This window comes from Oncorhynchus nerka, linkage group LG28, assembly GCF_034236695.1.
Source record: "Oncorhynchus nerka isolate Pitt River linkage group LG28, Oner_Uvic_2.0, whole genome shotgun sequence".
NCBI lineage: Eukaryota > Metazoa > Chordata > Actinopteri > Salmoniformes > Salmonidae > Oncorhynchus > Oncorhynchus nerka.
In genome coordinates this window covers 32,420,035-32,443,599 of record NC_088423.1, presented here as the reverse complement: position 1 = coordinate 32,443,599, position 23,565 = coordinate 32,420,035, and the positions used below count along the sequence as shown (strand labels likewise).

Sequence of the window (23,565 nt, the reverse complement as noted above, 5' to 3'; positions counted from 1 at the left end):
GGTCTGGCGGCCAGCTCTAGGAAGAGTCTGGGTGGTTCCAAACTTCTTCCATTTAAGAATGATGGAGGCCACTGTGTTCTTTCCCAGATCTGTGCCCCTACACAATCCTGTCTCGGAGCTCTATGGACAATTACTTTGACCTCATGGCTCTGACATGCACTGTCAATTGTGGGACCTTATATAGACAGGTGTGTGCCTTTCAAAATCATGTCCAATCAGTTGAATTTACCACAGGTGGACTCCAATGAAGTTGTAGAAACATCTCAAGGATGATCAATGGAAACAGGATGCGCTTGAGCTCAATTTCGAGTCTCATAGCAAAGGGTCTGAATACTTATGGAAATAAGGTATTTCAGTTCTAAATGTTTAATACATTTGCACCCCAAAAAGTTTTTGCTTTGTCATTATGTGGTATTGTGTGTAGATTGATAAGGAAATTATTTTAGAATAAGGCTGTAACGTAACAAAACGTGGAAAAAGTCAAGGGGTCTGAATACTTTCCGAATGCACTGTAGATAGATATCGTATTTGAAGAGACTACCACTGTTCCTCTTACAGTATGTAGTTGGAACCATGTCAACTTACTTCTCAAGATAACTTTTCTGGATGACCTTGAGGGGGTCCTATAATTCTCTCTGGCTGAATTGGATCTGGTCAGCTTAAGGAGACAGCAGCGTTCATGATGACATAGAGTATTTCCATTCAGACACCAGACACCATAGTGAACAGGCACTGCCATGTTTGTTATGAAACGAGAGACTGTGAGAAGGCCAGAGGTCCGTCTTCTGTCCAACAGCAAATAGGAGTGAATAGGAATTAAACATCACCCATGTCAAAGCAATCGATCAAACAGACCTAACACAGGGCTGGTTATGCCTTTCTCTAGTCTGAACCACATTACAAGAAAATTACTTTCACTTAGGTCAGACTTGAGAGAGAACAAAGGACTACTCCATTTTCCACATAGTTTACAGCACAGAAAATGTTCCGTAATTGCTCCCAGCTTTGCTTTTGCACAATAGACTTAGATGAAGCAAAATACTGTATATTCAAATGATAGCTCAAGCAAGGTGACAATATATATTCTCAGCTTTACTAATACCGCCCCCACAATGAAATCACTGTGAAATGTTGGTACAAGAAAGTTGGCCTTAGCCGGGAACGTTTGTAAGTTGCCTAGCAACCGTTTCCTCTCAGCACACTCTTAACGACAGGTGAAGTGATGTGTTGACGATGTCCGCCCCCGATGTATGGTAATATAGAGAGAAAAGTAAAAACATAGATGGTATGGATGGATAATAATTTGTGTCATTTAGAGCTTACTGTGGAGGCACTGAGAATGTTTGGTCACTGGTAATGAGGGACTCATAGAGAGGGAGAAAATACTGTGTTTTTGTGGTCATGTTGAGCTTCTGTCAGCCAAAGCAGTGAAATAATGGGATTTGGTTGGAAAGTCTGGCATACATCAGACTCATTCCATAAGCAATGAATCAGAGCAGTGTACAAACAGTACAGAGTGAGGGGGAACTTTCTCAATGTTTTGACACCACTAAGTGATGCCCTGCTTTCACGTGCTTTGTCCCTTCCTGTCCTCCCTGTTCACCCACGACTGCGTGGCCAAGCACGACTCCAACACCATCATTACGTTTTCTGATGACAAAACGGTGGTAGGCCTGATCATCGACAACGATGAGACAGCCTATTGGGAGGTCAGAGACCTGGTCATGTGGTGCCAGGATAGCAACCTCTCCCTCAACGTGAGCAAGACAAAGGAGCTGATCGTTGACTACAGGAAAAGAAGGGCCGAACACGCCCCCATTCACAACGACAGGGCAGTAGTGGAGCTGGTCGAGAGCTTCAAGTTCCTTGGTGTCCACATTACTAATGAATTAACCTGGTCCACACACACAGACACAGTCATGAAGAGGGCACGACAATGCCTATTGACCCTCAGGAGACTGAAAAGATTTGGCATGGGTCCCCAGGACCTCAAAAGGTTTTACAGCTGCCCCGTCGACAGCATGGTTGCATCACCGCCTGGTATGGCAACTACAGAGGGTAGCAGGACCTCTATACTAGGCGGTGTCAGAGGAAGGCTCAAAGACTACAGCCACCCAAGTCATAGACTGTTCTCTCTGCTACCACACGGCAAACGGTATCAGAGCGCCAAGTCTAGGTCCAAAAGGCTCCTTAACAGGTTCTACACACAAGCCATAAGACTGCTGAAAAATTAAACAAATAGCTACCCGGACTATTTGCAGTGACGCCCCTGCTGACACTGCTGCTACTCTCTGTGTATTATCTATGCATAGTCACTTTACCCCTACCTACTTGTACATATTACCTCAATTACCTCGGCTAACCTGTAACCCCGCATATTGACTCGGTACCGGTTCCCCCTGGATATAGCCTCATTATTGTTATTTTATTGTGTTACTTTTTTAAACTTTAGTTTAATGAGTAAATATTTTCTTCGCCCGTATTTTCTTAAAACTGCATTGTTGGTTAAAGGCTGGTAAGTAAGCATTTCACGGTAAGGTCTGCACCTGTTGTATACGACACGTGACAAATAGCATTTGCTTTGGTTTGATTTCTTCGACCACTTAAAAAGATATAGCACAGTTTTCCAATTAAGAGTCTGCATTGCCATTGAGTTTACCCACACAACAATATGACCAATATCATTCTTTGTGAGATATTCATCAGATCCTAGCACCTTTATTATGTAGCAGCTGATTGCGAAGCCCTTTTGTAAGGAGTGCTAGGAGATAGAGAGACAGGATGGAAAAGGCCTCAGCACTTCTAGTTTCTCCGAAACCCTTCCACATGGTTTGGTTACCATGGCCACTGGTGCGAGTTGGCTCTGTTGGTTGCCGTGGAAGTGGTCTGTGTGTGAAATGGAGGAGGAGAAAGAAGAGGAAGAGAGAAGAGAAGAGCAGAGAGAAGAGGTCGAGGGGGCAGATATTCTACGTCTGATTTCAGACGTGGCGCAGCTCTGAGTGAAGAGTGGGTGGTCTGGGTGCACGGTGTTGCTCCACTCTGATCACTCCTCTCCTCTTTTCTCTCTCTGCCTCCATCCGCCTGCGCTTGGCTTCAAGCCAGTGGGCATTTGATGGCATGACCATGGAATATCACTGCATTACTCCAAAATAGAGACAAGATGATGGTCGATACATTTACTTACAATATAATTAAAATATTTGGCTGAATATAACATAATTACTGGTTCTATGTTGGAGCTGGTTCTATGTTGATGCAATCAGATGGGGGGCTTTCAGTGAGGACCTTTGACAAAATGACTGGTAATGAAATACTGGCCCTCAGGCAGCATGGCTTTGTGTCAGTGATGGCGCAGACTGTGGGAGACTAATAAGCATGAAAGCCAAACACTGAACAATGCACACAGTCAAACACGACGGAGCTACAGAGGGTTTCTCGATGGTGAAGGGATATAGGGCTGTTACTATTAACATATGCAACAAGTTGATCTCCTACCTGATGGGCTAAAGACTGTCCCCTTGTTCCTTGTATAGCTCTTCTTACATAATAGTGTTTTGTCACATTTGATAGTATCTGAGTAGGAGGATGTGTGGGCATTTTTGTTGTTGTACGTACTGTATGTGAGAGCGGGTATGTTCACAGTCCTATTTAGTGTGTATTTAGTGTGTGCGCGTGTGTGTGCGCGTGTGTGCGCGTGTATATATATATATGTGTGTGTGTGTGTGTGTGTGTGTGTGTGTGTGTGTGTGTGTGTGTGTGTGTGTGTGTGTGTGTGTGTGTGTGTGTGGATGGGAAGAATGTACTCCTACACTGTAGCCACGACACAAGCAGCAATGTGCCCTTTTCTCCCCATTAGTGATGGATAGCTTTTTCCAGAGAGGAGAGTTGCCCCTGTACTGTTTCCATGTAGGAGCACCACTGGTGGCTATTAACGTACAGTTACAATACACAGCCTGTGATTCAATGCCACACCGCTGACTCATTGTCATGGAAACGCCAGGACTGGGATAAATACCACACCACACAGACAAAGGCTGAAGACTGCGTTGAATGGGGGATTGTATAGGTTATGTAACTGTAGCGGATTGGGGCCAAAATGAGTGGTTCTCTAGTGGTGCATGTCCTATTCACATGGGACATAAATCCACTGCTTTTGGCCACCTCCAATCAGAGGGCCTCCTCCTTTGTCCTTGCAGAGGCTCCAGTGAGAAAGGTCCTGGGAATGGGTGGCATGGCAACACACTCCGCATCGCATCCAGCCTACTCACACTGGGAGAGAGAGGGTACTGAGAACATCATGAAGGTGGTGTGTTTTGGACTGGACACAGTTAGGAATGATTTACTGAGCATTGCAATATATCAGGGACAAACACTGTACTGTAGAAAACAATGGACAGACAGCTCTTTAGACTGAGGAGTTATACACTGAGTGTACAAAACAATAGGAACACCTTCCTAATATTGAGTTGGAACGCCTTTTGTCATCAGAACAGCCTGAAATCATCGGGGTGTCAAAAACGTTCCACAGAGATGCTGGCCCACGTTGACTCCAACGCTTCCCACAGTTGTGTCAAGTTGGCTGCATGTCCTTTGGATGGTGGACCATTCTTGATACACACATGAAACTGTTGAGCGTGAAAAACCCAGCAGCGGTGCAGTTCTTGACACAAATCGGTGGACCTGTTCTAGCACCTACAGCCATACCCCGTTGAAAGGCACTTAAATATTTTGTCTTGCCCATTCACCCTCTGAATGGCACACATACACCATTCATGTCTGAATTGTCTCAAGGCTTAAACATATTACTTAACCTGTCTCCTCCCCTTCATCTACACTGATTGAAGTGGATTTAATAAGTGATATCAATAAGGGATCATAGCTTTCACCTGGATTCATCTGGTCAGTCTATGTCATGGAAAGCATAATGTTTTGTACACTCAGTGTGTAACATACTGTTATGAGTGGGTGGAGAGCATCTTGTGACTGAACATTGAAGCATAAGTGAGACTTGTGTGGGTGTGATGTGTGTGCACTGGTGGGGTTATCATACTGCTGTATCAAGAAGTTACCTTGGTCAGTCTCTCCATTCCACCCTGTTGTTAAGTGGCCATTACACCCCCGTTCCCAAGTGTAGTAATGGACTTGAGGAAATGGGACTGCTTAGGCTACCTGGTCACTTTAAGTGTGCCACTGATCTTTACTATATGAGATCCTGTCTGAAGGGTGGGGGTGGGGCGTAGTGGAGACTAAAGGCTTTTATCCAATCATCTGAGACCAGGAAAAAACCTTCACATGAGGCTTCAAAGGGCACTTAAACAATTAGTCATTGACCAAGAAGCCCCCACTTTCTAAACCTGTCTGTCTATGACATTAAACAGCACTGCCCATATATCATAATTAGGTAAAGCACTGCCTATATATCATAATTAGGTAAAGCACTGCCTATATATCATAATTAGATAAAGCACTGCCCATATATCATAATTAGATAAAGCACTGCCTATATATCGTAATTAGATAAAGCACTGCCCATATATCATAATTAGATAAAGCACTGCCCCTATGTCATAAGCAGATAAAGCACTGCCCATATATCATAATTAGATAAAGCACTGCCCATATATCATAATTAGATAAAGCACTGCCTATATATCATAATTAGATAAAGCACTGCCCATATATCATAATTAGATAAAGCACTGCCCATATATCATAATTAGATAAAGCACTGCCTATATGCCATAATTAGATAAAGCACTGCCCATATATCATAATTAGATAAAGCACTGCCTATATATCATAATTAGATAAAGCACTGCCCATATATCATAATTAGATAAAGTCATATTTAGATAAAGCACTGCCCATATATCATAATTAGATAAAGCACTGCCCATATATCATAATTAGATAAAGCACTGCCTATATACCATAATTAGATAAAGCACTGCCCATATATCATAATTAGATAAAGCACTGCCCCTACACCATAATTAGATAAAGCACTGCCCCTATGTCATAATTAGATAAAGCACTGCCCATATATCATAATTAGATAAAGCACTGCTAATATATCATAATTAGATAAAGAACTGCCCATATATCATAATTAGATAAAACACTGCCCATATATCATAATTAGATAAAGCACTGCCTATATATCATAATTAGAAAAAGCACTGCCCATAGAATCATAAAACACGGGACGAGATGTTAAAAACTGTCCATTGTGCCAATAGATGGAATGCACTCACATGAGATTTGCCGTGATGTTGACAGAGTGGCATGGGAGGTTTATTTCTTAGACTGGGTTAAGATGTCAATTTTGGGACACATCCTCAGTAGTGTGCCTTCGAATCAGTGGGTGTTTCGGCCTTTAATCACTAAACACCCTCATCAAAGGTGGCCAGCTAAAGGGTGATCAAGCCTTAGCTTGTGTCCCATGCCCAATTAAGATGTCCCACGGGACTATGCAAGGCAGGGGCGTCCTCTTCCCTGAGCCAGCCCTACAGCTGACCACATACCTCATATGCCCTCCTCAAGTTGGAGGGATCTGAATTGGGTTCTCAGGTGGGGGTGGGGGGTCATGAAGTTATAGCCCAGCAAGGGTCCTTCCGTTTGATCCAGATCCACTGGCTGCCTCTTTCAGCTGCTTGAGAAACTGCTCTGACGGTCTGCCGCAGAGCCTGTCCATGGATTCCAAGTTCTTTCAGCAACCTGATGGTTCGAAGAAGCCACGAATCCTCTGCATCCCACTTCAACTGGCCAGACTTTTGCATTCCAGCCACGCTGAGTTGCGTCTGCTGCCAACTCTGTGTAATGCAGTTTCTTACGCTCGTAGGCCTCTTCAACAGTGTTTTCCCACGGGACTGTGAGTTCTATGTTGTACACAGCCTTTCGTGAAGGGGACCAGAGTACCATGTCTGGCCTAAGGTTGGTAGAAGCAATCTCAGATGGAAAAATTAGTTGCTGGCCAATATCGACAAGCATCTTCCAGTCCCGGGCCATGGCTAGGTGTCCAGTTTCTGGCTTCGTAGGAGGATACTTGGGCCTTTTCTGTCCCTCCCGGATGAATGTTGTTGTTTTGACGGGATTGCTTGTTTTTGGAGGTAATGAATTGTTTGCACTCCTCTTGGTCTCAAGTGCTGCAGCCAGGCTCTTGAGGACCTGATTGTGCCTCCAGGTGTAGCGACCTTGTGAGAGGCTGGTCTTGCAACCTGTCATTATATGCCTGAGAGTCGCTGGAGCTGGGCAGAGGGGGCAGGTCGAGTCCTCGCCATACCATTGATGTAGATTTTTTGGTGATGGAAGCACATCATAAACAGCTCTTATGATGAAGCTGATGTTACTTGCCTCCATTTGCCAAAGCTCACTCCAGTTGATCTTTCTCCTCTCCAGGCCTTCCCACCGCGTTCATTGCCCTTGTTTAGCAAGAGAGACAGCCTTTGCACTTCCTGCAGTCTCCTCCTGTCTGCACACCTCCTCGACCACCAGCTTCCTGCGTTCAGATGTTGTTGCCTTTGCTGCCAGGCCAAAGCCTCCTCTTCCATGCTGGATATTCCCCACAATGTCTTGGTGTCTCAGGGCTGATGTTGCTTGCTGCACAGCCTTGGATGATGTCCATTTCCGTCCAGTTTGTAGGGGAGGTGCAGCCTTGCTAATGGTCTGGTCTTTGGAGTCCTTCAATGTCATCTGAAGTCTTACTTTAGAGCACTTGTACTCCTCCGTTAGACTTGTAAGAGGTAGTTCAAGGACCCCTTTGCCATAGAGGCCGATGTTACTCAGGCATCGTGGGACACCCAGCCATTTCTTCACGTATGAGGTAATGGTTCGCTCCATCTTCTCCACTGTTGTTATTGGGACCTCATAGATGGTGAGTGGCCACATTACCCGGGGGAGAAGTCCAAACTGTAGGCACCAAAGCTTGAGCCTCCCAGGCAGTAGGGTCTTGTTGATGTTCTCAAGACCGTCGGCGATGTCCTGCCTTACTTGCTGAACTTGATCTTTATCCCGGAGGCTTTCGTTGTACCATCTACCCAGGCTCTTGATGGGTTGCTCAGACACCGTTGGTATCGGGTCATCTCCAATGCAGAACCTCACATCTTTAAGCTGTCCCTTGACTATGGAGATGCTTCGAGATTTGCTTGGCTTGATTTTCATCCGGGTCCACTTGATGTTATCCTGCAGTTTTGCAAGTAGCCGCCTGGTGCATGCTGCAGTGGTGGTCAGTGTAGTCATGTCATCCATGTATGCTCGGATAGGTGGGAGACGGAGCCCTTCCTTAGTTCTCTCACCGCCGACCACCCATCTCGATGCCCTGATGATGACTTCCATGGCCATAGTGAAGGCCAGAGGAGAAATTGTACAGCCTGCCATTATGCCTACTTCCAAGCGCTGCCATGTTGTTGTGAAGTCAGGTGTTGTGAAACACAATTGCAGGTCTTGGAAATAGGCCTTTACCAGTGTAGTGATGGGTTCTGGTACGTGGAAAATGTTGAAGAATTAACAGAGGAGTTCATGGGGAACTGAGCCAAAGGCATTGGCCAGGTCGAGGAAGATGACATAGAGGTCTCTCTTGTCTTTCTTAGCTGTTTGGATCTGGTGCCAAATCATACTAGTATGTTCCAGGCAACCAGAGAAACCAGGAATGCCTGCTTTCTGTACAGATGTATCAATGTACTTGTTCCTTTCCAGATAAGTGGACAGCCTCTGTGCTATTATACTGAAAAAGATCTTCCCTTCGACGTTGAGAAGGGAGATTGGTCGGAATTGACTGATGTCTGTCGCATCCTTCTCTTTCGGGATTAGCACACCACCAGCCCTTCGCCATGCCTTTGGCATTATTTCCTTCTGCCACACTATCCTCATGAGCCTCCAAAGAAAGCGTAGAACATCCGGGGCGTTCTTGTAGAGCTTGTATGGTACTCCATTAGGCCCGGGAGCAGAGGCCGCTCTTGCTCTTCGGACAACGTTCTGTACTTCCCTCCATTTTGGAGGGTCAGTGTCCAGATTGAATTCTGGTGATTGAATAGGTGGGATGTCATGTGGGATGATTATCTGCTCATGCCTTTTCATGTCCTGGTGGACCTTTTCCAGATGTTTTTCCAGTTCAGGCTTTGGAGTTTTTAGGATTCCGCACTTTTCCTTTGCGAAGAGATCTTTGACAAACTTAAAGGGGTTTTTATAGAACCGTGTTCTTGAGTGTACCTTCTTCCTACGAAGTTTCCTTACGTTTTCCGCTCTTCGCAAGGTTGCCAGCCGACATTTAATGTCTGCTTGGAGTAGCATGAGACCTTCTCTCTCTGCATCAGAGGCCTTCTTCCACTGCTTCCTCAGCTGCCTTCTCTCTCTGACAAGTATCTCGATCTCCTGCTGCCTCCTAGATTTGGCTGGCGGGGGTGGTGTCTTGCCACTTCTCCTTTCGTTTACTCCAAAGCGCTCTTCTCCGTAGTGGTAGATAATGTCTCCCATCCTTTCAAGCTTTTTCTCTGCTGTTCCTACCTGTTGTTCCAAGATTTTTGTCAGGTCGTTGTTGATTGTTTCCCACTCTCTCTTTTCAACAGCTTTAGGCCACTTCACACTCGGTCTGTGCCCTTTGATCTTTTCCTCTTTTAGAGGTCTCTGTGGTTGGGTGAGTTCATCCACCGGCATTTCTGTACTTGTGTTATCCTCCTCCGTTACAGGGGTGCTGATGCTCTGCGAACTTTGGTTTGCGTCCCGTCGCTGTGCTTCATTCGACTGATTTGACTGGCTGCTTCGTAAGAAGTACTGGTCAATGCGAGGTCCCTGTCTCTGATAATAATAATTAGATAAAGCACTGCCTATATATCATAATTAGATAAAGCACTGCCCATATATCATAATTAGATACAGAACTGCCCATATATCATAATTAGATAAAGCACTGCCCATATATCATAATTAGATAAAGCACTGTACATATATCATAATTAGATAAAGCACTGCCCATATATCATAATTAGATAAAGCACTGCCCATATATCATAATTAGATAAAGCACTGCCCATATATCATAATTAGATAAAGCACTGCCCATATATCATAATTAGATAAAGCACTGCCCATATATCATAATTAGATAAAGCACTGCCCATATATCATAATTAGATAAAGCACTGCCCCTATATCATGATTAGATAATGCTAAATCTATAACAAGCATCATTATCCCTGGAGGGGTCCTGATAGGTTAATATGAATGCTGTAAGGACAGTAGCCTCCTGCTGTGAAGAGAGACTCAGGTACAGTATGCTTCTCTCTCTCTGAGACTGTATTCCCATGCAGAGCAGTAGGAGACTGGGCTCAATATTGGATCATAAGCCCTTGGGTTAAATCAAGTTTCTCTGTCAGATAAGAGGATTTTGCCCTGCTCCTGCTCACATGGAGGATTTACCACCACACTGCATGCTGGGTAAAAAGCAGACCAGAATGGATGTTGTTACTCAGGTAGACTTGACTGGGTGATGACGAGATGGTGTTGGAATGGAGTGGTATCAAACATTTCCATGTGTTTGATGCCATTCCATTTAATCCATTCCAGCCATTATTATGAGCCGTCCTCCCCTCAGCAGCTTCCACTGACACACATGCACACACAAACTCTAATGGGTTATTCAATACTCCTGACTTGGCCAGTTGTGTCTTGGCAACTCAGCATGATGGTGCAGTCTGACTGGCTGGCTTTCTCTGTGTTTAATTGGATTAGGTAAACAATCACGTGACCTTACACAACATTATTCAGGACCAGAGGAGACCAGGTAGGAAAGAGACACAGTAAGAGGCTCTATCTTAAAGGGACACATTTTTTATTTTTTTATTTTACTAGGCAAGTCAGTTAAGAACAGATTCTTATTTTCAATGACGGCCTAGGAACAGTGGGTTAACTGCCTGTTCAGGGGCAGAACGACAGCTCAGGGATATGAACTTACAACCTTTCGGTTACTAGTCCAATGCTCTAACCACTAGGCTACCCTGCCACCCCAAAACACCATTAACTATTTAATAGTGCATTTGTATTGAATTCTAATAACGTCGAGCTTGAATGGTTTTATTTATTGCATTACATGTTCAGAAGAAAAGCATTGAGAATCTGCAAAGCACAAAGCTGCCTGACAATATATGCTGCTCTGCCAGCCTGAATGTAACATTCAAAATGTTCAGACGGGGAATGCATTTATGAGAAAAACAACTTTTGGATGAGCAACTATTTGGATTAGCTTCTACTTTTTTTTAAATGTCACACAATTTCAAACTGTCTGCATAATCGATTTAGGCATCTCAAAAAATCTTGACATTTTTTTAATGTATTTTTCCGAAAGGTTGGGAACGAAACAATGCATTTAGAAACATAAGGTGGTACCCACAGAGACCGTAGGTGACATTGATGTGGTAAAAGCACTGGAGAGGGTGTGGTTAGAGTGGCGTTGGATGAAGGGAGTTCCTCAGAAGCGTGTCTTGAAGCCAAAGAGCTCCACCTTGTCAATGGATCTCTCATTGGAGAATGAGGCTCGGGTGATGGAACAGCTGGGACTCCCCTCCTTACACAGCCACACCTTCCTGCGCAATTAGAAAGATAGAAAAGGGAAAGAAAGAGATGTTCTGTTATCCACCACCCTCATGTCAATGATGGTCATTTTTTTAGGCAACACACTGCTTCTGTTTCCCATAAGGAATGATCACTCTGCTCTGTTCTTGTGTTGGCTATTTTCTCTAATATAAGCTACTACATGATCTGTTTATCAGCTCAACAGCTAACCATGTTCTCTATAGCTTGGGAACATACATTCCATTGCTAAAATTAACTTTGAGAGTTTGAACACGCTCTAGATAGCAGGGAATCTGAGGTTTTCTGGAGACGCTTCTGTTCAGCAACCAGTGCCTAGGCCAAATAAGGCTTGTCACATGTCAGATGGACACAGGGAATGCAGGCTTTCTAAGAAAGCCGGCCAACCCTTGGGGGTGACACTAGATTGACTGTATCCACTATAATATAGTCCCTCCTATCCCTTGCAAAACTGGAATTTTTGTCATAAACAGCTGTGGGCATTCACTAAAACTTCAACCTCTGTTTCAGCCCACTAGTGAAAATGGTTCAGCAACATGATCCTAACCTCTGTCAGCAAAGACAAATGATTCAGCTACAGCCTGAGTCCAAGCCCCAGCCAACCTCGGTACAGTGCATAGGAGGCAGTTTTTCTTGGCACCATCTTTACTGTTCTCTATGACAAATGACTTTGGGAAAAGCAAAACACAAACATAATCAAGTAAATTGAATTGTATAACTCAGCACTGTCTTAAGTCTAAACCTCAGTTTACCATGAGACATGCCTCAGTGAGGAGCAACAGGCAACATGCTTACTCTACAGCATGTAGGTCAAGCCCTGGAGACTGAGGCCCTGTCAATCATGTCGCTGCATGACCGATATGGGCTACATTATTTCCTAGTCTGTGTAGATTAGTGGAGAGATTGTAGAGGATCAGTGCGCCACATGTGGTCATCCTGAAGCACGGTCTGGTGCGATGGGAGTTCAGTCAGATCACAGAGACACAACGCAATAGCTGCCCATTGCGCCTCAATGACAGAGAGCGAAATGGAGGGAGAGAGCGAGAGAGGGATGAGGCAACATCTCCATCTGCATTCTCTGCTCCGCTCTGCTCTAGTGTCGCACACAGCCCACAGACTGCTGATTTGACAGCAATCACAGGGCTTAGAGGTTAGCTCTAAATCGCCCGTTGCATCAGGTAAATATTCATCTCCCCTGACATCACTCTGCTAAATAAAATGGAGGATTGAACCCAAAAGAGTATGAGCATAAGGCGGGTTGTCTATCTACTATATGATGTGTCTGTGGCTATTTTCCTTTTTAAAAGCATTTGCTCTTCTTGTCCTGGTAATAGATGGACTGATGTTTTTGACTCGTAGGTTGAACCTCTCAAGCAAAGCTACCTGCCAGTCCACCCCCTAATAAAGTGAATTATCCCACTTTAGAAGCACATGAAAAGAAAACAAACCTGGTGTGTGTCACAGAGAGAGAAAGACAGAGCGAGAGTGGCGAGAGAGCAATGACTACTGCTATAACAAGACCTAACGTTGACCATGTGATGGTGGGTTGATAATAATGGCCTGGTCTCTGAGTGAGCACCACCCACTGCATCCACTCTGCCTGACTGCCTGACTGACCAGGCCTCTAGAGGAAAGGACATTTCCTTTTTCCCACACACTTGAGGAAATGAGATAACATAGACCAGTGTATGGGAAGGAATTCAATGTGTTTCAAAACAAATGTTCTGCTGCAGAATAAACTAAGGCATTGCATTGTTCCTGGAGAGCAATCTGGAGCAGATCTTAACTGGGCCTGGCTGGCTAATGGCTCTGTATGGTTTATAATGAAGTTGGACTTCCAAAACTCTGCCAAGGTTACAAGTTTTTTTTTTTGTATCGCTTTGCTACTATTTTCACAAGTATGTGGTAATATTGAACAACTCTTAGTACAAAACTCAAAACAAAACTTTAAGCATATTTTCAATTGACTAAACCTAATTAGTAATTTAATCTGGAAATACCTTTCACGATGCAATGCTCACAACACATTTCATATGATTCTCTTCTCATTTGCTTAAATACATTTGACCATCACTTAATCCAATTGCGCTTAATGGTTAATCACTTAACCGTTCGGTAAACCTATAGATTTTAACTGGTTTGTCTACTATATATGGATTTAGAGAACTACAGAAATAAAACGTGTGTTTGTAAAGTATGAACACCTAAATGTGGCCTCCTAATGGGCTCCAGAGTGGCGCAGCGGTCTAAGGCACTGCATCTCAGCGCTAGAGGTGTCACTACACACCCTGATTCGATTCCAGGCTGTATCAACAACCGGCCGAGAATAGGAGTCCCATAGGGCGGCACACAATTGGCCCGGGTTAGGGCATGGCCGTGGTAGGCCGCCATTGTAAATAAGAATTTGTTCTTAACTGACTTGCCTAGTTAAATAAAGGTTCAATAAAAATAAAATTAATAAAATGACATGTATGATACATGATAACCATAGATAATAACCACTTGTTATTGCTAATTGATTTCACATAGGGGCAACCACAATTTGTCACCATATAAAAGGGGGTGTGTAAACACTTGCACTTTCTTTCAACATGGAGCAGGATAGACAGCAAGGGAGAAGAAGAAATCAAAGAGCTCATGGACAAGGGGCCCCTCAGAGAGGTGGACAAGGGGCCCCTCATAGAGGTGGACAAGGGGCCCCTCAGAGAGGTGGACAAGGGGCCCCTCAAAGAGGTGGACATCAGAGAGAGGGAGGCAGACAGCGGGAACTGTTGTATCTAATGAAGTCCGGGCCATCGTTGTTGATCATATGGTAAACAGAGGCCTTACCATGGCAGAGGCCACCCGATTAGTTCACCCCAATCTGAGAAGATCAATTGTCAATTTGATTATGAGAACATTTCGTCAAGAAAACAGGTAAGTCTGCAGGATATGCACTATGCTTTCTCGTTACATGTACAGTAAATGACATTGTAATACATGTAAATTCACAAAACATGTTACAGTATGATCTATTGACAGTATACACTGTTCTACCCTCAGGATTGACAAGACCCCATGGATGTGGCCCTGTGTTAACCGACCAGCAGTGGTGGAAATGATGAAGGCCTGGGATGACACACGGCTGTCCAAAATCGAGCAGGCCATTGAGGAGAACGATGACACCTTTGCCAATGTGGCATCCATCAGCATACCGACAATCACCCGCTTTTTGAAGAGGCACCAGGTATCTATGAAACACATTTACCTGGTGCCTTTTGAGAGAAACAACGACTGGGTGAAACAACCGCGGGCTGAGTATGTTCAGGAACAGCACTATATACTGTATTGCTGTTACTATTTGACACACATGCTACTTCACAATATCATGTTGGAACTATACTACAAAACATATATATATTTTTAGATGGTGCTTGATGCTGCTGTGAACCATCACAAGTATATCTTTGTTGATGAAGTGGGCTTCAACCTGGCCAAAACTCTGCGTCGTGGGCAGAGGCTCATCCGCCAACGGGCGACCATTCAAGTGCCTGGGCAACGTGGGGAAACATGTCCATGTGAGCAGCTATCTCTGAAGATGGTGTGGTAGGACATAGGCCATTACTTTGATCCTACAAAGCTACACACCTCATTGTTTCCCAATGAAATTGATCAGGCCTGTCAAGGTGAAGGGGTCACCGATGTCATTGTGTGGGACAATGTCAGATTCCACCATGCAGAGGTTGTTCAAGCATGGTTTCGGTCCCCATCCCCGATTCGTGACCCTTCACCTGCCTCCATACTCTCCTTTCCTTAACCCACTTGAGGAATGGGAGGTGGAAGGTATACGATTGCCATCCCCATGAGTTTGCCACCCTCCTTCTGGCCATGGATGAGGCATACGACGACATCAATGCAGACCAATGTCAAGCTTGGATTCGCCATGCCAAAAGCTATTTCACACGGTGCATGAACAACATTCACTTTGATGTGGATGAGAATTTATGGCCAAATGCTCAAAACAGGCTTGATGCAAATGAATGTGTGCTAAAGGTTTTAGGTTTTAGGTTAGGTTTTATTTTAATTTAATTTGTTGAATTTAATTTTGGGACATTTGATTAGACAGTACACATACATTGCAACTGAAATAAAAGTAACAATTAGCTAATTGCCAATGTCAGGCTGGGTCAGTAGCTAGCTCTATTTGCCATATTCCATAATAAAATGTTTATTTGTTAGCTTGCTAGCTTATAATGTGGCTAATTAAAGTATCCTAACTTTTTCCTGTCTAGCTAGGCAGCTAGAGGGCAAAGTTAGCTAGCTTATAAATGGTGCTCAAATTCAAATACAACTGTGTTTATCTAGCCTAGCTATAGTTTGCCATATGACTTTTGGTTTTATATATTTAAATTAAATCATAAAGTTTGCTTACCTTAATAAATTGAAAAATAACATGCTTATTGGTTGGCTATTTGCAAGTTCAACTACCGTCCTGTTGCATCACCATAATAGAATGGCAGTTGAGTTTTGAATCAGAATGGCAGTTCAAATTTGAATTGACCAAAAGGTTCTATCTAGAGACCCTTTTTATCTATGAGTGCATGCTTTTATTAAACACAATTTCCTCTTGCTTCTAGCTAGCATTTAGTTTGCAACAGCACAGCTTTGTATGAAACTTGCAGTTTGCCAATCAGACAATGGAAGCAATGTTGCAAAATGCGAATTCGATCTCCCCCCTAGCAAAGATAGTTAATGGTGTCGGGTGTCAGCTAGCTATTTTCCTGACCAATGCAAAATAGCTACAAATACATTTAAAGGGAGCTAGTAATAGCTGTAATTTCAGAGTTTTATTTGACTGTGTTAGCTTTTGTTAGCTGTTGTTTGCTAAAATCCACATTACATTCAAGGTTATTTGCCTTCACTGGGTATACAGTGTCTTTGGAAAGTATTCAGACCCCTTGACTTTTTACACATTTTGTTACGTTACAGCCTTATTCTAAAATGTATTAAATAAATAAAAATCCTCAATAATTTACACACAACACACCATTATGACAGAGCAAAAACAGGTTTTTAGAAACACCTTTACATAAGTATTCAGACCCTTTGCTAAAAGACTTGAAGTTGAGCTCAGGTGCATCCTGTTTCCATTGATCATCCTTGAGATGTTTCTACAACTTGATTTGTGTCCATGTGTGGTAAATGTAATTGATTGTACATGATTTGGAAAGGCAGACACCTGTCTATATAAGGTCCCACAGTTGACAGTGCATGTCAGAGCAAAAGCCAAGCCATGAGGTCAAAGGAATTGTCCATAGAGCTCCGAGCCAGGATTGTGTTTGAGGCACAGATCTGGGGAAGGGAACCAAAACATTGGTGGATGTTTGTTCACTAAGAGATAAAGCATCCTAAACAGCAGCTTTATAGAAAACACTTCCAGAGGAAATCTTACCATTGGAGCTGGAGGAGGTCAAAATAAAACATCTGGGCCAGTTTGAGCTTCATAATAGGCTGAAAACCCCTGTCCCCAAACAGTCATCAGCCCAACAGCTGCATGCAGTGCATTACACATAGCTGCAGTGAATAGGGGGCGTAGTGACATTCCTATAGAGAGCTTTAGAGAGGAATAAGGCTTTAGTTGGGGCTCCATCAAAACAGGGCTAAGAGGGATTAAATGGGCCAGAATCCAGACCATCTGTGTCCCCGCCGTGCCACTCGCTGACCAGCGGTCTCAGCCGCCATGGACAGAGACCTTGTGGAAAACAGTGGCACCTACAGCCACCTACAGCCTCCATCTAACTACTTTATCATCCTCCCTCATCACCCTCTGCTTCTCCCTCTCTTGTTCTCATTCTATCCCCATCTCTCCTACTCTCTTATAGATTAACTCAATGTCCCTCCCTCCCTCTCTCTCCCTTAATCCATCTCTCAGTTTCTCCCTTTCGCTTTCTCTAATTTCCTCTCCCTCTGTCACTCTCCCTCACTCTCTTGAACAATCATCCCTCCCTCCCTCCTAGTGGTGGTTTGTAGGTCTCTTCCTACACAGAAGTTGTTCTGATTTGGGTCACACGACTCAGGAGAGAGAAGAGCTATATTAGTTATAGCAGGCAGCAGGTCAGTCCCACAGTGCTGCATACATGGTACAACTGATACAGAGCACTAAATCACCATCCACTTCCTCCAAGTCTACAAAACACCCAGGAACACATGTACTTTCTGTGATGACTTTCATTGATTTTAAGGATGAGAGAACCCGGTGTGTGACACATAAAAACAATATGCCACTCCCTGTCTGATACAGACTACTAGCCTACATCAGCTAGCTGGAAACTGAATGAACGGGTGGGGACGTCTAGCTTGATTTCAGTGGTGGTTTCGCTGTTCTATACATATAAGTTATTTGTGACATACCAATAAGCAATATGATCCAAATACAGAACAGAGTAGGATAGGGAAAGAGCAGTAGAAAATGAGAGAAAAAAGGCCAAATGCAGGTACGTGGGTGGGTACATTTCAGCCATTTTGCAAATGCTCTTATCCAGAGCGATTTACAGGAGGAGCACAGAAAGATTTTTCACCTAGTCGGCTCAGCGATTCGACCCAGACAATTTGGTTACTAGCCCAACACTCTCAACCGCCAGGCTACCTGCCGCCGGGGGTACTGGGTTTAGCTTCAGAGAAAATCAAAAACACTCTAATTCAAGGCAGGAGCTCAGCTGCATACTGTCCAATAGCTTCAGACATTATTATTTGTCAACCTATTTGTTAAAGAAATAGTCTTGTTAATGATTTGAGTAGAATACATTGTAGCTGTATGGCTGATTGAATTATCTCAATAGGGATGGATGCAGCAGTCATGCAGATATGATCTGGGCCCAATAGCAGGGCGAGTTCATCCATCCACCCAGAATTCTGTGGCCTAAAATAACAATTAAGAAGGAAATCATGTCATATTAGGGAACACAAAAGCCAACTGATACTGGCCAAACCACTCTCTCTCTCTCCTGACCAGACAGAGTAAATTGGGGATAATTCCATTAGGGCTCTTTAAATAGAGGTTTTATGGCCCAGGAATGACACTGTTACCATAGCAGCACGCACAGCTGGACCTTGTGAGTAGGCACCAGGGTTTAGTTTGCATTCTCAATGATCCCATGTCTACAGATTGAGGTATCCAGAACACTCAACAGAGCTGAGCTCAGGAAGAGATGACCCCTGCTGAGTCCCAAAGACACTGTTCTGTTTTTTCTGCTACAACTGTCTATGGAGAAACAGGATCAGCCGTTACACTATTGTGCTTGACGTAAAAGAAAACAACACACAAACACAGCAATGTGTATCCCTCATGAAAGGGTAGGTGTGATCTGTGAAGGCTTGGCATTTCCAAAGAGTGTGCTCTACACCAATTAACCTTTAAGAGTGAGAAAAGATGTAAAAGCTCGGTTTTGGCTCACATTGACAGAGGTCTTGAAAGACTGACGTTAACTAAAAACGAAAATAATTTTGATCTGTGAAAACTTTGTCTCCTACAGTGTATCAACAACGTGTGTGTGTGTGTGTGTGCGTGTATGTGTGTGTGTTTAGTTACAAGAATTTCTGGGCGTAGTGATGAGATACAGTAAGCATTAGAGAGGGTGTGCGGCAGGGTGGGTATTTGGAGCAGCCTCTCATAGCTCTCTGTGGAACACACTTGAGATTATGATGTAATCTCTGTGACCTGCTTCCACCCCGATGACATCAGATTCACATCTGGATGAGAGACCCACCCCCGGACCCCGGTCCTGTCGGTGAGATTATCTCTACCAAGAAACTCAGTCCCTGGCCAGCAAGATAGCAAGAGAAAGCGAGAGAGAGGAACAGAGCAAAAGAGCAATGCTGAGAGAGGAGAAAGAAGAAAATGTAGAAAAAGAGAATTAGAGCAGACAGTCGCAGGTTTCCGTCACCTCCCCAAACGGACTCTCAAAGGGAACATTTGTGACAAACTCTGACAATAATAAACACATTAGCCATAGTAATCAGCTTACGTGTGAGCCAACACCAACAACAACAACAATTAACAGCTCATATCACACCAACACACAAAGATCAGTCAAAATAATAGGTCTAGATAATAGCACTTAACTTGGAAGGAAAATGTAGTTTGAATCGTGTGATATTTCTCTCCCAGAGAAACTGAATGTATCAGGACGTTCTAGTGGAAGGCTATGCCAAAACACTATCTCATCATTACAGAATGTGCCGGCAGTGGTCTGTGATTGCCCTGCCCACCAGAACAGAGGAAAATAAAGCCAATCATATCTATGGGGCTAGACAGACTCGAGGATTGTGAGGATTGTAAAAACAATCACTGAGTGAAGTGTGACTCCAAAAAGTCTAAATTCTATTGAGTTTAGTTCTATAACACGACTATAACACGACTATGGAATGTTGGAACTGGTCTATGCAGGGTAATAGTGCCATCTGCTGGTATAATAAGAGAAAAACATTAAAGGCAGTGCTTGACTTGGACTGAAATACGTGCCGATATTCATTTTGGGTGCTGGTACTGTTTATATTTAGGTGCAGGAGCTCCACAATACTTTTTAGCTCATATTCTATAAGTGGAATAGGAGCTCAAGCAGTAGAAAAGCTCAAGTGAGCTCCTGCCCAAGTCAAGCACTGATTAAAGGCCCAATGCAGCCATTTTTTTTTTTTTATCTCAAGATCAAATCATTTCTGGGTAACAATTAAGTACCTTACTGTTATTTTGTTCAATTAAAATGGTCAAAATGGTCTTAGCAAATAGCAATTTCTCAAGCAAGAATTTTGCTTGGATAGTCTGGGAGTGGTTTGAGTTAGGTGCCTAATTGGATGAGCCTAATAGAAGTTTTCAGGTTACAGATCCCTATCTGTTATTGGCAGAGGTTTGAAAGTCTCTTTATTATTGGTATATTAACTTATACCGCCTGGTGATGTCGCCAGGCAGGCTAAAACTCCATCCCACCAAAATGGGCTCTTACACTAAAATTGCATTATCATCATTTTCACAATTTCACAGTATTATTCCAACCTCATAGTATGGAAATATATAGTGAGTATACCAAACATTAGGGACACTTTCCTAATATTGAGTTGCGTTCCACAGGGATGCTGGCCCATGTTGTCTCCAATGCTTCCCACAGTTTGTGTCACGTCTGCTCCCGCTCTCCCCCCCTGGCGCTTGAAGGCGCCAGGTTGCCTGCATCATGCACTCCTGCCATCCATCATGCACTCCTGCCATCCATCCTGCCATCCATCATGCACTCCTGCCTTCCCTCATCACGCGCATCAGCGTTACTGGACTCACCTGGAGTCACTTATCACCTGTTCATTTCCTCCCCTATATCTGTCAGTCCCCAGCTCTGTTCTCCTGGAGTCACTTATCACCTGTTCATTTCCTCCCCTATATCTGTCAGTCCCCAGCTCTGTTCTCCTGGAGTCACTTATCACCTGTTCATTTCCTCCCCTATATCTGTCAGTCACCAGCTCTGTTCTCCTGGAGTCACTTATCACCTGTTCATTTCCTCCCCTATATCTGTCAGTCCCCAGCTCTGTTCTCCTGGAGTCACTTATCACCTGTTCATTTCCTCCCCTATATCTGTCAGTCCCCAGCTCTATTCTCCTGGAGTCACTTATCACCTGATCATTTCCTCCCCTATATCTGTCAGTCCCCAGCTCTGTTCTCCTGGAGTCACTTATCACCTGATCATTTCCTCCCCTATATCTGTCAGTCCCCAGCTCTGTTCTCCTGGAGTCACTTATCACCTGATCATTTCCTCCCCTATATCTGTCAGTCCCCAGCTCTGTTCTCCTGGAGTCACTTATCACCTGATCATTTCCTCCCCTATATCTGTCAGTCCCCAGCTCTGTTCTCCTGGAGTCACTTATCACCTGATCATTTCCTCCCCTATATCTGTCAGTCCCCAGCTCTGTTCTCCTGGAGTCACTTATCACCTGATCATTTCCTCCCCTATATATGTCAGTCCCCAGCTCTGTTCTCCTGGAGTCACTTATCACCTGTTCATTTCCTCCCCTATATCTGTCAGTCCCCAGCTCTGTTCTCCTGGAGTCACTTATCACCTGATCATTTCCTCCCCTATATCTGTCAGTCCCCAGCTCTGTTCTCCTGGAGTCACTTATCACCTGATCATTTCCTCCCCTATATCTGTCAGTCCCCAGCTCTGTTCTTCTGAAGTCACTTATCACCTGATCATTTCCTCCCCTATATCTGTCAGTCCCCAGCTCTGTTCTCCGCTGCTGCATTGTTTTTGTCTTTAGTATTAGTTTGCTGAAGCTGTTCCTGTCTCGTTCCATGTCCGTTATTTATTAAATGTTTTACTCCCCGTACCTGCTTCGTCTCTCCAGCGTCATCACATATGACAAGTTGTATAAAGTTGGCTGGACGTCCTTTGGGTGGTGGACCATTCTTGATACACACGGGAAACTATTGACCGTGAAAATCCCAGCAGCGTTGCAGTTCTACCATACCCCGTTCAAAGGCACTTAAAACTTTTTTCTTCTCATTCACCCACCGAATGGCACACATACACAATCCATGTCTCAATTGTCTCGAGCCTTAAAAATCCTTCTTTAACCTGCCTCATCCCCTTCATCTACACTGATTGAAGCGGATTTAACAAGTGACATCAATAAGTGATCATAGCTTTCACCTGGATTCACCTAGTCAGTGTATGTCATGGAAAGAGCAAGTGTTCTTAATGTTTCGTACACTCAGTGTATATAAAACACAGGGCCTTGAAGAAAGATCGGCGACGGGAGGGGATTATTGGCATTGCATTCTGTATCACTTTTAGAAAGGGTTGAAAATAGTTAGAACATTTTCAAAGTCCATATTTCAAACCAGACTGTTGTTCCTACTGTCTTTCACTCTGTGGAGCTTTTCCTGCGTTGGTTAGCATGGAGTGTTTTTTCAATGCAGTAGATAGTGGTGTAGGACTTACATCTCACAGATCATGTCTGCAGGCCCCTGAACCTGGCCGACCACAGTGCCCTTGTTGGTGTTCTTTACCCAGCCACACAGACCCAGTCTCAGACCCTCCTTTTCTGTGTACTGTAGAGAAGATGAGAGAGAGAGAGCAATGAAGATGATTCATACAGTCATGAGTGATATCACTAGGCACTATACTGTTGGTTGGCATCTCCTCTGTGAAAGTGCGAGGGGTGGGCACTTAATATAGCAGAGTAGAATTTTTATTATTTTCATTTGACTGAAATTCAGCTATAGGGTCTTGTGGGAGAAACGTACCATTCTGAAACAGACCCCTACAAGAAACAGAGAAAACGTGATTACTGACAAATATAATAGGCTATGTCACTTATTAGCTTATACAGTTGACTGAGTCTTCACTTATGATGATAGGTTCCATACTGACTGTACTAAGAGTTCTGTGGGTGTAAACGAATAACTAACTGCAGGATTGTAAACAGAATGTGGGTGTAACAATGCAGTAGCAAGCTCTTAGGTTGTTAGAACCTGTAGGCTATGCGGCATTGAAGGCAAGTGTAAATCAGAGACTTTTAACAAGCAAGTGTTACTTTGCTTATTTAGTGAAATGCAGTACGCTTATAAAAACACAGAGCAATGGACACTTGCAAGAACCTAAATTAAGAAACCCAGATCATTTTACAGTATGGCCACTCACGACGGGAATACTGTGCAATTAATAATTACAAGCAACTTGAAGACACCAACCTTGGACATGGCCAAAAATCTCAAAATCTACAGAACACAATTTTGCACCAGCTGCGTCATTGGACATGGTGAATTCAACAGTTGTCCAGAATAATGTCGGGAGGAACTGTCAAAAGAAAAGCTTGCGCCACTTTGTCCACTAGATGGCAGAAAAAACATCCTTTCTCATTTGGCCCACAGCTCTACTGCTGTTTTTAGACATATTTCCTAAAACACTCATATCTTGTATAGCCATGGTAAGTGCCAGCCATTGGGGGGGGGGGGGGGGGGGG

The 23,565-nt window shown here is 43.8% G+C and overlaps 1 protein-coding gene across 3 annotated transcripts in view; it reads right to left on the bottom strand.

Annotated features, from left to right (window-relative positions):
* Window positions 1-10,812: 10,812 nt before the first annotated feature.
* LOC115113149 (acylphosphatase-2-like) overlaps window positions 10,813-23,565 on the bottom strand; it is a 77,844-nt gene continuing 65,091 nt past the window's right edge. Inside the window, exons 1-4 of one of the 3 annotated variants that reach the window (XM_029640447.2) lie at window positions 23,294-23,424; window positions 22,847-22,863; window positions 22,542-22,651; window positions 10,813-11,576 (exon numbers count right to left, since the gene is read on the bottom strand). In XM_029640447.2, the coding sequence (XP_029496307.1) occupies window positions 11,462-11,576; window positions 22,542-22,651; window positions 22,847-22,863; window positions 23,294-23,360 (309 nt within the window). In that variant the 5' untranslated portion in view covers window positions 23,361-23,424 and the 3' untranslated portion in view covers window positions 10,813-11,461. Of the gene's footprint in view, window positions 11,577-22,541; window positions 22,652-22,846; window positions 22,864-23,293; window positions 23,425-23,565 lie in introns of those variants that run through there. The other 2 variants (XM_029640448.2, XM_029640446.2) reach the window with 2 other exon arrangements.